At 39.9% G+C, this 13,971-nt stretch overlaps 1 protein-coding gene across 2 annotated transcripts in view; it reads left to right on the plus strand.

The window, feature by feature from the left end:
• Positions 1-13,971, plus strand: part of DNAH8 (dynein axonemal heavy chain 8) — a 310,370-nt gene that overhangs the window by 39,414 nt on the left and 256,985 nt on the right. For both annotated transcript variants that reach the window (XM_030870835.2, XM_060307337.1), the window contains exons 15-17: positions 2,649-2,729; positions 3,128-3,244; positions 4,059-4,178. In XM_030870835.2, coding sequence (XP_030726695.2) covers positions 2,649-2,729; positions 3,128-3,244; positions 4,059-4,178 — 318 coding nt within the window. The remainder of the gene's footprint in view (positions 1-2,648; positions 2,730-3,127; positions 3,245-4,058; positions 4,179-13,971) is intronic.

A 13,971-nucleotide genomic window follows, 5' to 3' on the forward strand; every position in this document is an offset into this window, starting at 1 on the left:
CATTTTAAGTGTACAATTTAATGGTGTTAGTATATTCACACATTTGGACAATCACCATCAATTTTAGAACATTTTCATCATTCCCAAAAGAAACCCCATATCCGTTAGCAGTCACTTCCCATGTTCCCCCAAGTCTTTCTACATCTTCCCCTGGCAACCACTAATCTACTTACTGTCTCTATGGATTTGCCTATTCTGGGCATTTCATACAAATGGAATCATTCAATATGTGGTGTTTTGTGATTCGCTTCTTTAACCTAGCGCAATATTTTCAAAGTTCATTCATTGTTCCATGGATCAGTACCTTATTCTTTTTTATGGCTAAATAATATTCCATTGTGTGGTTATACCACATTTTAGGCATCCATTCATCAGTTGATGGACATCTGGGTTATTTTCACTTTTTTGCATTATGAGTTATGCTGCTGTGAACATTTGTATACAAGCTTTTGGGTGGACATATGTTTTCATTCTCTTAGGAATATGAACTAGGTGTGAAATTGCTGAGTTTCATTAACTTCGTAACTCTATGTTTAACCTTTTGAATAACTGACACACTCTGTTTTCCAAAAAGGCTGCATGCATTATTTTATATGTGCACCAGCAGTGGATGATGGTTCCACTTTCTCCACATCCTTGCCAACACTTGTTACTGTCTGTCTTTTTCATTTAAACATCATTTGGATGTGAAGTGGTATTTCCATGGGTTTTGATTTGCATTTCTTCATGGCTGTTGATGTTGAGGATGTTTTCATGTGCATATTGGCCATTTGTAGATCTTTGGCGGAGTGTCTATTCAAATCGCTACCCATTTATTTGTTATTTGTCTTTTTTATTATTGAATTGTGAGAATTCATTATACATTCAAATCCTTTATGAGATATATGATTTGCAGATATTTTCTTCTGTTCTGTGGGTTTTTTCATTTCTTTTTTTTTTATAAGCCAAGCAAATTAAGAATGGTTTTTTTTAAAAAAATATTTATTTATTTATTTGGTTACACTGGGTCTTAGTTGCAGCAGGCGGGCTCCTTAGTTGCGGCTCCAGGCCTTCTTAGTTGCGGCTCACTGGCTCCTTAGTTGCAGCTTGCCAGCTTCTTAGCTGTGGTATGCAGACTCCTTAGTTGTGGCATGCAAACTCTTAGTTGCGGCCTACATGTGGGATCTAGTTCTCTGACCAGGGATCAAACCCGGGCCCCTTGCATTGGGAGTGCAGAGTCTTATCCACTGCGCTGGGAAAAGAGGGAAGTCCCCTCTTTTCATTTTCTTGATAGTATCCTTTGAAGCACAAGCATTTTAAAATTTTAATGAAGTCCAATTTATCTACTTTATCTTTTGTCCCTTGTGATTTTAGTGTCATTTCTAAGAAATCATTGCTGAATCCAAGGTCACAAAGATGTATGCATATGCTTTGTTCTAGGAGTTTAATAGTTTTAGCTCTTACCAAAATATTATATACATATATATACACACACACATATATATATTTAAAAACCTGGACTTCCCTGGTGGCGTAGTGGTTAAGAATCCGCCTGCCAATGCAGGGGACATGGGTTTGATCCCTGGTCCAGGAAGATCCCACATGCTGCGGAGCAACTAAGCCCGTGCACCATAACTACTGAGCCTGCACTCTAGAGCTCGCGAGCCACGACTACTGAAACCCGCGCACCTAGAGCCCATGCTCCGCAACAAGAGAAGCCACCGCAATGAGAAGCCTGTGCACCGTAACGAAGAGTAGCCCCTGCTCACCACAGCTAGAGAAAGCCCACATGCAGCAAGGAAGACCCAATGCAGCCAGTAAATAGATAAATAAATGTTCCTTTAAAAAACCTCAGAGGAACGTTGGCATTGTGAAAACTTGGCTTCAGCATCAAAAGCCCTAGGTTTTCGTACTGGTTAGTTGCAACTTTACATGACTAAATGTCAAAGTACTGTTTATAAATTGAGGTTAATATCACATGCAGTGAATCTTACAGGATTTTAGTTAGTATTGAATAATACTATGAAAGTCAAAGTCCTTTGCCAAGTGTCAAGTGTAAATAAAAGTTCAACTGCAAGTAAGAGAAAAGGAGGAAAGGAATTAATAACTTTGAAACTATTAAGCAAACATTGCAACAGTTTAATATTATTAATTTGGGGAAGAATTAACTTGAAACCACATCTCCCATCACAGTGCAATAAGTTACAGAATGGTAAAAAATTGATCATCATGGTTCATCTGTAAGAAATATCTAAAAGAAAATAGAATAGCTTTGTGTGTACATTTATTCTGATTCAAGAAAACAAGTGTGGCATCAGTGATAAGTATGCTGTAATATGTCAGAAGACAGGGAACAGAAAGGGTGAAAATGTGTAATGACAGACATAATGAAAGAAGAATTGTCCAAACCATTTAAAATGGCATAAATCTAGAAAGACAGATAATAATTATGAAAAATGTAAATCTAGGAATCTCCAATGACTTACTGTTTAAAGGGGATGCTCAGGTAATTTACAGGTGAGGAAAAAGTATAGCAAATTAGTATAAATAGTCAGCCTCCATCTTTCAGGGCTATGAGAAAACAGGTAAAATGAAACCTTCCGGGTATGAATCAAAATATAACTGTTGCTTTAAAATAAAGTGAAACATGCCATTTTGACTTTTAACAGGGTCTTCTGCAGTATTATGATGAGTTATGTCAGGAAGTACCTCCTGTGTTTGTCAATCTGATGACCCCTAAAGTGAAAAAGGTTGGTAATATTGAAGGCTTATATTGACTTCCCTGTCGTTTAAAATTAGATTCCAGTTCTACAGATAATGGATTTTAGAACATCTATTCTTGCCAAAACTCTCTTTCTACTTCAACTTTATAGCTCTATTTTCCCTACAGGATGATTTCTTGTCTTAAGTTTTGTTGCCTTTGAAAAACAAATAAATCTAAATAATGAGCACTTTCTAAGAATCCATGATTGCTTTATGGACAGCCAAAGATGATTAAAAACAAAATGTCACCTTTACTAGGTATAATGGAGGGGAAATAGAATTAAGGAAATACAGCCTATAATATTTCCAGGTAATAAAAGGCAGCCTTTTTTATAAATGCAGATGCTCCTTTTTAATAATGGAAACTGTTTTTCTCTTTTTCTAGGTGGAATCTGTGTTGAGACAAGGGCTCACAATATTGACATGGTCATCTTTAACACTAGAAAGCTTTTTTCAAGAAGTTGACTCAGTTTTGGATATGTTCAATCAACTCTTAAAGAAGGTATGATGGATACATTTTTAAAAACTACATACATTAATACTCAGGCTGTAAGTAATGGTTTGATTACCTATGAAAGCTCTTTAAAGGGTGTGACTTTTAACTAAAAGAACATCCATTACGTTAAAAAAAAAAAAGCTTTATGTTTCTTTAACTGATTTGGGGCCTTTTCATTTAGGGTTGCCTTGTTCTTGTCCCCAAATTACCTTGCCTTTAATATGTTAAAACGATGGTTCAACACCACAGCGTAGTTTAGAAAATGGAATAGTTGTAGACTGTGCAAGATGGCAGGATGGAGTGCTTACATTTTAAGGCATCTAATGTTAATTAGATGAGGTAGTCATCCAGTTGGAGACTGTCTATTGATTTCTGATATGTTTGCTACATGAAACATGTAAATCTTTTTAGATGTGCTAGTCTGTCTGTGGTGGCAGCATAGTGTTATAGACAAAACCCAGAGGCTTGGGAGTCAGATACACCGAGGTAGGATTCTTTGACTTTCACCAGCTGTGTGTTCCTCCCTGGGTTACTTGACTTATCTGAGCCTTGGTTTCTCTAGCTGTAAAACTGGGATAATAATGATTCATGGGCTGGAATGAAGACTGAAGGAGATAACGCATATGAGGTTATGGCACATGTTGCTGCTCAATTAAACTTCAGTTCCGTGTCAAGCACAGATGTGCTCCTAAAATTCCCACCAAATTATGCTTGTCTCAGGCTGCAAGTTTCCAGATATAGCCCTCTAAATCAATTTGTAACTCAAGGGCATTTTGGATGAAAGAGGATTTTTCTTCTATGTGTGTTTTCTCATTGGTAGATCAGTGACTTGTGTGAAATGCATATTGATACAGTTCTAAAGGAGATAGCCAAAACAGTGTTAATTTCCCTGCCGGAAAGCGGTGCTACCAAAGTAGAAGATATGTTGACACTCAATGAGGTATGCATTTATGTATTATATTTTATTCATAGAAATATTGGCTCATAAACCTAAAATGTGAATTTGCAATCTAAACGTAGAAATCTCTGTCCATGGCATTTAGACATTCTGGGGTCTTTTTGGACATCCTCAGCTCCAAAGACTTATAAGGTATCAACAGCTCAAGCCCAGGGTCACACCTTAGACATTATCTTAAAAATGTCCTCAGCCTCATGCTGGAGTCCCCTTGGGTCCTGTCAGTGCTCACTGCTCTTCTTCCTCTGTGCATGCTCCCAGGGCAATATCATCTACACTCATGGTTTTAACTACCACATCCTTTCCCCTTAAGTCATCCATACACCTGGGCGTCATCCAGCCTCCTCTCCTCACTTCCATCCCAAAACCCAGTCAGTCTTTTAGGGCTTAGCCAGGTTTTGCCTCTTACTAAGATTCTGCTTGAATTGCCTCTTCTTTTCCATACCTACTACCCTTTTCTTAGGTCACGCTTTTATTTATTTAATTTTTGAGCAGAGAAAGGTTTATCGCAAGGGCCATGCAAGGAGAACGTGTAAGCTCATGCTCAAAAAGCCTGAACTCCAGATCAGGCTTTTAATGCTCATTTGAGTTGAGCATGTGATGTTGTGATCTAACTGGTTTCTCTGCCGCCATATTTGGCCCCATCATATCCATCAACCTCCACCTTGCCACCAAAGCTGATTGTGGAAACTCCCCAGCTTAAATCCTTCAATGGCGGTGGCACCCACCTAACCTCCTCAGCATCACATTATAGTGATCTTATTTGATTACCTATTTATCCTCCATTGGCTCAAAAGCACAAAGACAGGAACCCTGTCTAATCATTTTTGAGGCCTGGCATATAACACAGTCTTTCTCAAAAGCACTCACTTTATGTTTTGTTCAAAACTTAAAGTGAAGGCATTTTTCTTTCTTGCCTGCCTTGTGCTTCAGCTATACCCCCACCTTGCTGGTTTGGGTCACCTTGCTAATGTCCTTTTCAAGACAACCAAGGATGGCTCCATCTCAAGGGATCTAACCTGACCCATGGGAAACAGGTGCCTTTGCCTCTCTTTCTATGGAAATGCAGCTTCTTCTTCCCAGGACACCTTTCTGTGCCTTTTGGGCAGCCAGCCAGCCTCTTGTTTCAGGACTACTTAGGCATGGGGAAGCCCCTCTATTCCCAGATTGTAGAGGTCATGGATCAAGGTCTCTGAGTAGCTCTTTTGAAATTCCCTTCATTTATTTCTACCAAATCTCTATCAATGATCAAACTTCCCTTCTATAACCTCAAGGTGGGCAATGTGCTGAGGGTTACCTCCCCTGCTACCTTTGGATAAACTGCCTTTTTCATAATGTGTAGGATCTTAAAAGCATTTGTTCTCAGTGTTGGGGCCTTGGCTGTAACGGAGACAGCACTAAATGACCAATTATAACATCCTGTGTTCAGAGTATGCAAGTTTGAAATGATTATGTCTTCCTGGACATTTTTCTCTTTTATCATTGTTAAGCTTTTTATCCTTAAAGTCTATTTTGTTTGCTATCAGTGTAGTTACACCAGCTCTTTTTGGTTATTATTATCCAGATATATCTTTCTGTGTTCTGTTATTTTCAACCTTTCTGGGTTCTCCTATTTTAGGTTTTCTCTTGTAAAGAACATTTAGCTGGATTTTGTTTTTAATCTACTCTGAAAAATCTCTGTTTTTTAAAAATCGGTAATTTTAGTCTATTCACATTTATCCTATCAGTATATTTGGGTATACTTCTACTCTCTACCCGCTTACTTTGAATTTTCTATTTACCCAAATTTACTTATCTGTTTCTTGAAGTTACTTTTTATTCTTTTTCAAATATATGTGGTCTTTTATATAATCTTCTTCCTTTCTCTTTTTTAAATTCTACTTCTTCATTTAGATATTTAAAATATATTTTATAACAGTCCCATTATCTGAAGAAATTGGAGGTCTAATTCTGCTCTTTGCTGTCTCTGTCAAATCTTGCTCAGGGTGGCTTGTGTCTTCATGTTTTTAATATTTTGGATTGTGAGCTACTTTGCACATGTCTGTTTAGTTGAGAGCCTGTCTCTTTTTATTTGCTCCTGTGTGGTACCTAGGAGGTTTACCAACTCAGTCGATAGTTTGAGTTAGTTTCTCACACGATAGAATTTCCAAAACTCCAAGGTAGTATAGATATAATCTCAAGTCCTAAACCTGTGTGAGGTGAGATAGTGGTTGTAAATTTCCAAGGGAGACGTTATCCGTCTACCCCAGAGCCTCAACCAAGGTCGCTAACTGTGCTTGAGACCACAGCCCTTGATTAGCCTGGTGACATGTGGGGGAAGGGGAAGGGTTCCAACCTCCTACCCTTGTGAAGGGATCCAAGGCCTCATGTAGTTTTTTGGTTATGGGAAAAAAACCTACAAAAGTTGTAGCTTCAGCTTACTTTTCATTTTAGGCCTGTGTCTTTTTCTGTGTGTGTGAGATATAATGTGTATACAGCAGATTGCACAAATCTTAAGTGCACTATTCAGTGAATGTTTACATATGACACACCCTTGTAACCTTCTCCAAGAGCAAGATTTTTTTTTAAAGATTTATTTATTATTAATTTATTTATTTTTGGCTGCGTCAGGTCTTAGTTGTGGCACACAGGATCTTCGTTGAGGCATGCGGTGTGCAGGCTTCTCTCTAGTTGTGGCATGTGGGTTTTCTCTTCTCTAGTTGAGGCACACGAGCTCAGTAGTTGTGGTGCGTGGGCTTAGTTGCCCCATGGTATGTGGGATCCTAGTTCCCTGACCAGGGTTCGAACCCGCATTCCCTGCATTGTAAGGTGGATTCTTTGCCACTGGACCCCAGGGAAGTCCCAATCCAAGAGCAAGATATTGAACATTTCCTTCACTGCAAGTGATTCCCTCCTGCTCCATTCCAGGCAACAAACATCCTCCACCCCAAAGTAATTACCATTTTGGCTTCTGTCACTGTATATTAGCTTTACCTGTTTTTGAACTTCACATAAATGGAATCATGCAGCATATATTCTTTTTTTCAAAGTTTTTTTTTTTTTTTGATGTGGACCATTTTTAAAGCCTTTATTGAATATGTTGTAATATTGCTTCTATTTTATGTTTTGGTGTTTTGCCCATGAGGCATGTGGGATCTTAGCTTCCCTGACCAGTGATCTAACCCGCGCCCCCTGCATTGGAAGGCAAAGTCTTTACTACGGGACTGCCAGGGAAGTCCCACACATATTCTTTTTGTCTGGCTTATTTTGCTCAGGGTCTGTGAGATTCATCTGTGTAGTTGTGTGCGATAGTGGGTTCTTTCATTCTCATTCATTGCTGACTAGTATTTAAATTTCTGAGTTTATGACAATTTATGTATCTGTTCTACTGTTGAAGGCATTTGGGTAGTTCATAGCGTTTGATTATACACTGAGCATTCTTGTGCATGGTTTTTTTTGTGTGAACCTAAGCACCTATTTTGGTGGGTATATTCCCATACGTGAAATTGCTGGGTCATAGTCATAGATCATGAATATATTTATCTTTCGTAGAAACTTTCTTTTTAGAGTTGATGTGTTTGAATTAGGAACTGAACAGGTTCACACATTGCATTTGATTCATATACCTCTTAAGTTTCTTTTTATCATCTCCCCTTTCTTTGCTTGTATCTTTTTTATTGCAGTAAAATATACATAACACAAAATTTATAATTTTAACCATTTTTTTAGTGTACAGTTCAGTGGCATTAAGTACATTCACAGTGTTCTGTAACCATTACCACCATCTGCTTCCAGAACTTTTTATTATCATCTACACAGGAACTCTGTACCTATTAAACAATAATTTCCCATTTCCCTCCCCTCCACCCCAGACCGTGGTAACCTCTATTCTACTTTCTATCTTTATGAATTTGCCTGTTCTATGTATGTCATGTAAGTGAAATCATACAACATTGTCCTTTTGTATCTGCCTCATTTCACTTAGCACAAGGTTAATCCATATTGTCGCATGTATCAGAATTTGATTCCTTTTTAGAGCCGGATAATATTCCATTGTATAGATATGCCACATTGTGTTTATCCATTCATCTGTTGGTAGATGTTTGGGTTAGCTATTGTGAATTAATCTAGTATGAGCACTAGTGTATAATTATCTGAGTCCCTACTTTCAATTCTTTTGGGTATATACTCAGAGTGGAATTACTGGATCACATGTTAATTCTGTTTAGCTTTTGAGAAATCACCAGATATTTTTCCACGGTGGCCATACCATTTTACCTTCCCACCAGCAATGTACAACAAGGGTTCCAATTTCTCCACCTGCTTGCTGACAGTTGTTATTTTCCACTTTTAAAGATTAAAGCATTTTTTGTAATAATCTGAATGGGTACGAAGTCTCATTGTGGTTTTGATTTGCCTTTTCCTAATGACTACTGATGCTGAACATCTTTTCATGTGTTTATTGGCCATTTGTATATTTCTTTGGGGAAATGTCTATTCAAGTTTTTTTTTTTTTGCCATCTTCTTTCTTTTAATGCTCTTCATTTGTTGAAGAAATGGGATCATTTGTCCTATAGAATTTTCCATGTTCTAAATTTTGCTAATCATATCCTAGTAGTATGGTTTAACATATTAACATATTCTTCTATCCCCTGAGTTTCCTGTATATTTTAATTAGCTCTGGAGGATTGATTCAGTTCAGGTTCAATTACTTTTTCTTTTCCTGACTGAATAGTCCACAGGTGACACTGTGTGCTTCCTATTGCATTACATCAGGAGGCACATTTTATCGCGCTGTTTCCCTTTTCGTGATATTGAGGTTAATTAGTGGGCTGAGGTGCAGTCAGCTTTATCCATTATCATAAAGTTTCCCACCAACCTTTCACCTGAAGAGTTTAGCAGCCTTTGATTATTATTGCCTAGAGCCATTATTGTTGCCTAGAGATTGCAAAATGTTGATTTTCTAATTTTAGCATTTATGGATAAAATATTTCTATAAAGAAGAAATTTCCCTCATTATCTGGTGGGTTACTGTGAAATAATGTTTGTACAGAAAAGTCAGGTTCAGTGCTTCAGTTTTTCTTTTATATACCAGTTTTCAAAATAATGAGTTGACTAACATACCCATTGCGGTTTAAATTATTTAAAGATCATTATGAATATATGGATTATTATATATTTGAGGGATTCAGTCCATTGCAGTCATTATTCTTTTTTATGTTTAAATTTTCTCATCTTTGTCCAGTGGAATTCTACAGGCTGGCTTCTATGTTTTTGATGTGACTCCAGTAGTCTTTGAAAGCTTTCCTGCTTCCTGGAACCGTAGGAAATCTTAGGCTTATCTTGCACATTTCCTGCCCTGATTACTCATTTTTCCAGTCAGCCCTCATTCCTTTCAGTGTTACTTGTGGAAAATGGTATTTGGAGATCACAACCTAGGTGCTAGGAAAGGCACTCATGGTTAACTTTTAGCTATTCTTATAGTATTATTTCTGCATCTTTAACTAATATACTTGGGGTACTATTTCTTGAGTTGGCAAATAGAGTCTGCCCTATTTCCTGGGCTCCGTGTTATTTTAGGACGGAGAGCCCTTCAAATGCTGTGTGGGTCTTTTTTCACCAATTGAAATTTTCCAAAAAAGTCTCTGGTTTCCTGCCTCGGGATGAGGGGTAATTTCCTCCTTGTCATTTTCTTCTCACTCATTCTAGAATCTGACTGTATATACTTCATACCAGGTCTTACTGATAAATGAACAGCTTATGAAGGAGTAGGGAAATTTCTACATTGGTTTCCTTCATTTTGTCTCCTTTACAATGAAAATCATTTCTATTGGTATGTGCACATAACTGTTCTGACACTATCCACTGCTCAGTGGGGTGAAATTCACACTACCAAAGAAAATTTACTTTGAACATACGAACAAAAAACTTTCATGTGCATAGAAAAAGAAATAAGTCACACAAACGAGGCAAATTAGGATCGATTAAAGGTGACTGAGTGTGAATGTGCTGGTTACATTGATGGCACAAGTCAAAATACAGGAAGTGGAACTTGGAAGAGCACCTTTGTCAATCAGTATGCCGCAGTCACTTGCCCTAGAGGGATCTAAGATCTAGTAACACATGGGCTGCCTTCCCACAAGCCTATCACTAGGTGGACCATTACATTGAAGACAGAATAACATATGTAATGACAAAGTAAGTTGGATAACACTTTGGGCAGAAATCAGTTTTGGAAACATACTATATATAATGCTAATTTTGGGGGACAAATTTAGTTTGCACTAACCAGTGGTTTCAGACAATACTGGGAACCAGGGCTATTTGCAGTAATGACAAATCCTCCTTATCTTGGAGCACCTAATTGTGGTTGTAGGACAGATTATGTTAATTATTAAAAAGCTACCTTGTGTTAGCTTCAAATCTGTCCTTCTACTCTATGACTCTGCAAATCACATTTATCCTTGGCCAGCTGGCTCCCTTTTAGGCTTTGCAGTGGGGGCGATAGGAGGCTGGACAAGAGAGAATGGGCTTGCTCGTTCCTGTTTTGCCTCTTGTTGCTGACGCCTTTACATGAGCTATAGCTCTTCACCCTGGCAGTGGCCACTAGTTCCAGGCCCTAGCTTTTTCCGGCCTTTCCGGAATCAGCCTTGTGTGCCTCTCAGATGTACCAGCTTCAGGAGGTCCCTCTCTGAGCTTCTGAGCCAGCAGTGCTAGCCAGGCACCTCCCTCACTTCCCAGTTCCAGGTTCCAATAACTGTACCCCCCTCCGTGGGCTCCCCCGCACCCCGGAACGGGCACTGCTTCCTGTGGTTACTGTCTCTCTGTGACCTCTGTGTCCCTTTTTGCCTTTTTGGTCATTTAATAGCTGTTTAACCAATTTTTTATATTAAATTTTCTCGTTCTGTCTGTTAAAATAGCTGGTGTGGCATCTGTTTTCCTTATTGGACCCTGATTAACATACCTGTATATTGGTAGATAGACAAATGGAATAGAAAATTCAGGGAAATATTATGATCCAAGTTATGATAGGAAAACACCAGGAAATACATGAAAGGGTATTAAAACTTCTATCAGCAAATTCACCCTGGCTCCATGGAGACAGAAAGTAGATGAGTGGTTGCCAGGGCGGTGGAGATGGGGGAGTGAGGCCTGACGAATGGGAATGGGGATTCTTTTGGGGTGATGAAAATGTTCTGGAATTAGATAGCAGTGATGGTTGCCCAGCTCTGTGAAGATACTAAAAACCAATGAATTGTGCACTTGACAAGGGTATATCTGTGTTATATGAATTATATCTCAATTTTTAAAAATAGGAACACCCCCCTCCCCACCCATAAAATCAGTTTGGCTGCCTTCTGGTCCATCCCCGGCCCACTCCTCGGCGTTGCAGTCTGTTCTCCACTGACTTGTAAGAATGGTCTTATTAATCTTCAGTGACTAGTTAGTCTTCCCAAGAAGAGATGCTTTACTTTGTGTGGCCCCAGCTGGTAGTGACACCATATAGAGGCAGTTTGTGCAGTCTATTGTGCCATGGCATTATTTTGCCACTTGTTAAACAAAAGAGGATGGCTGGGCCACTGGGTCACCAACTGAGACAGGAAATTTCTTTGCAGTGGAATGTGTACATCTAAGTTTCTTACTCCTGGCTTTTATGGCAGTGTGAGTTGTCATGGTTATCTGGGATGATCTAATTCACCAAGGACCAAATGTGAGTTCTTTTTTTTTTTTTTTTTTTTTTTGCGGTATGCGGGCCTCTCACTGCTGTGGCCTCTCCCGTTGCGGAGCGCAGGCTCCAGACGCGCAGGCTCAGCGGCCATGGCTCACGGGCCCAGCCGCTCCGCGGCATGTGGGATCTTCCCAGACCGGGGCACAAACCCGTGTCCCCTGCATCGGCAGGCGGACTCCCAACCACTGTGCCACCAGGGAAGCCCCAAATGTGAGTTCTTTGATCAGGGTTCAGGTACTAGGATGGAGCTGGGAATATTGTGTATGGGACAGTGCCAGTGAAGATCCCAGCAAGGTGAAGCACCTCAGGAGTTGCAAGGGAGAGAGTCATCAGCACTGCTGGGGCTGAAGGTACCAAAGAAGGAAACAGTGCTTTCAGAATCCAGTAAAAGTGGGAACCATATGGGAGGACTCATCGCGTAGGAGCTGAGTTTGTGAAGAGACACAGCCTCTACCAGAGATGCAGCGCTACCGTCTTCTACCAAGGAGGGGGTGAGAGTTACCCGCCCTGCAGCTCTCTTATCTTCTGCTAGTGCTTCCCGTTGGGTCAAGCCCAACTGCAAGTCAGAGAATAAGGGAGCCCCAGGAGGCAGCTTCCCTCTGCACAGAGCAGGGCAGAGAAGAGCTGAGAATGGGTTGCAGGGGGCAAACGGAGAATAACCAGCACCTGGAGTGCCTGGCAAGATGGCCTTGACAGAGTTGCAGGGATTATTTATAGTTTTCTGAATTAAAGTCATGTAAATAGTTTGCACAGCCAGAGCTCTTGGTACATTGCTGACTGCTTCTGCATCCAACTCTTCTTTCCTTCTGGTTCCATGGAGAAAGTTCCCACCTCTTTTCAAAATTGAGTTGGCACCTCTTTTCAAAATTGAGTTCCCATCTCTTTTCAAAATCCACACACAGGCTGTAGATTCCATGCCTTTTTGCCTTCTTGGCAACCTTACTCCACCAGTCTTTCTTCCTCTTCTAGGTCTTCAGCTTTGTCCTCTCTACGGGACCCCTCCCACCAGTAGTCTAATATACTCTCCCCTTTTCCTCGCCAACAAACAAAAACATTTGCATATCTTCTTCATTTCTTATTCACAACTAAACTTCTCCAAATGCTCACACATGCTGCTTTCACTTTCCCATCTCTCATTTCCCTGCTCCATTTTCCCCCCAGTTCCTGCTTCAAATTATTTCTGGTACTAGCTATTATTTTTGACAACTTTATTGAGATATAATTCACATACCATATAATTCACCCATTTTAAAGTGTACAATTCAGTGGTTTTAGTATACTCACAGAGTTGTGCAGCTATCGCCACAGTCAGTTTTAGAACTGTTCATCACCCCCAAAGAAATACCATACTCATTAGCAGTCATTACCAATTTCCTCTCAACCCTCCTAGCCCTGGGCAGCCACTATCCTACTTTCTGCCTCTACAGATTTGCTTATTGTAGGCATTTCATACAAAGGGAATCGTATAGTATGTGGTATTTTGTGACTGGCGCTTTTGTCACTTAGCACAGTGTCTTCAAAGTTCATTCATATTGTCCCATGTATCCGTACTGCATTTCTTTTTACTGCTGAATAATAGTGCATTGTATGGATGGACCACGTTTTAGTTATCCATTCATCAGTTGATGGACATATAGGTTGTTTCCACTTTTTGGCCATTATGAATAATGCTGCTGTGAACATAAATGTACAAGTTTTGCAAGGACACGTTTTCATTTCTCTTGGGTGTATATTTAGGAGTGGAATTGTTGGGTCATATGTTAACTCCAAGTTTAACCCTTTGAAGAACTGGCAGACTTCTCCAAAGTAGCTGCATTGTTTTACATTCCCACCAGCAGTGTATGAGGGTTCCAAGTTCTCTGCATCCTTGCCAACACTTATTATTAGTGGGGTTTTTTTTTTTTTTTTGCGGTACGCGGGCCTCTCACTGCTGTGGACTCTCCCATTGTAGAGCACAGGCTCCGGATGCGCAGGCTCAGAGGCCATGGCTCACGGGCCCAGCCGCTCTGTGGCATGTGGGAACTTCCCAGACCGGGGCGTGAACCCATGTCCCCTGCATCGGCAGGCAGA

The sequence above is a fragment of the Globicephala melas genome, chromosome 11, assembly GCF_963455315.2.
Source record: "Globicephala melas chromosome 11, mGloMel1.2, whole genome shotgun sequence".
Classification (NCBI taxonomy): domain Eukaryota; kingdom Metazoa; phylum Chordata; class Mammalia; order Artiodactyla; family Delphinidae; genus Globicephala; species Globicephala melas.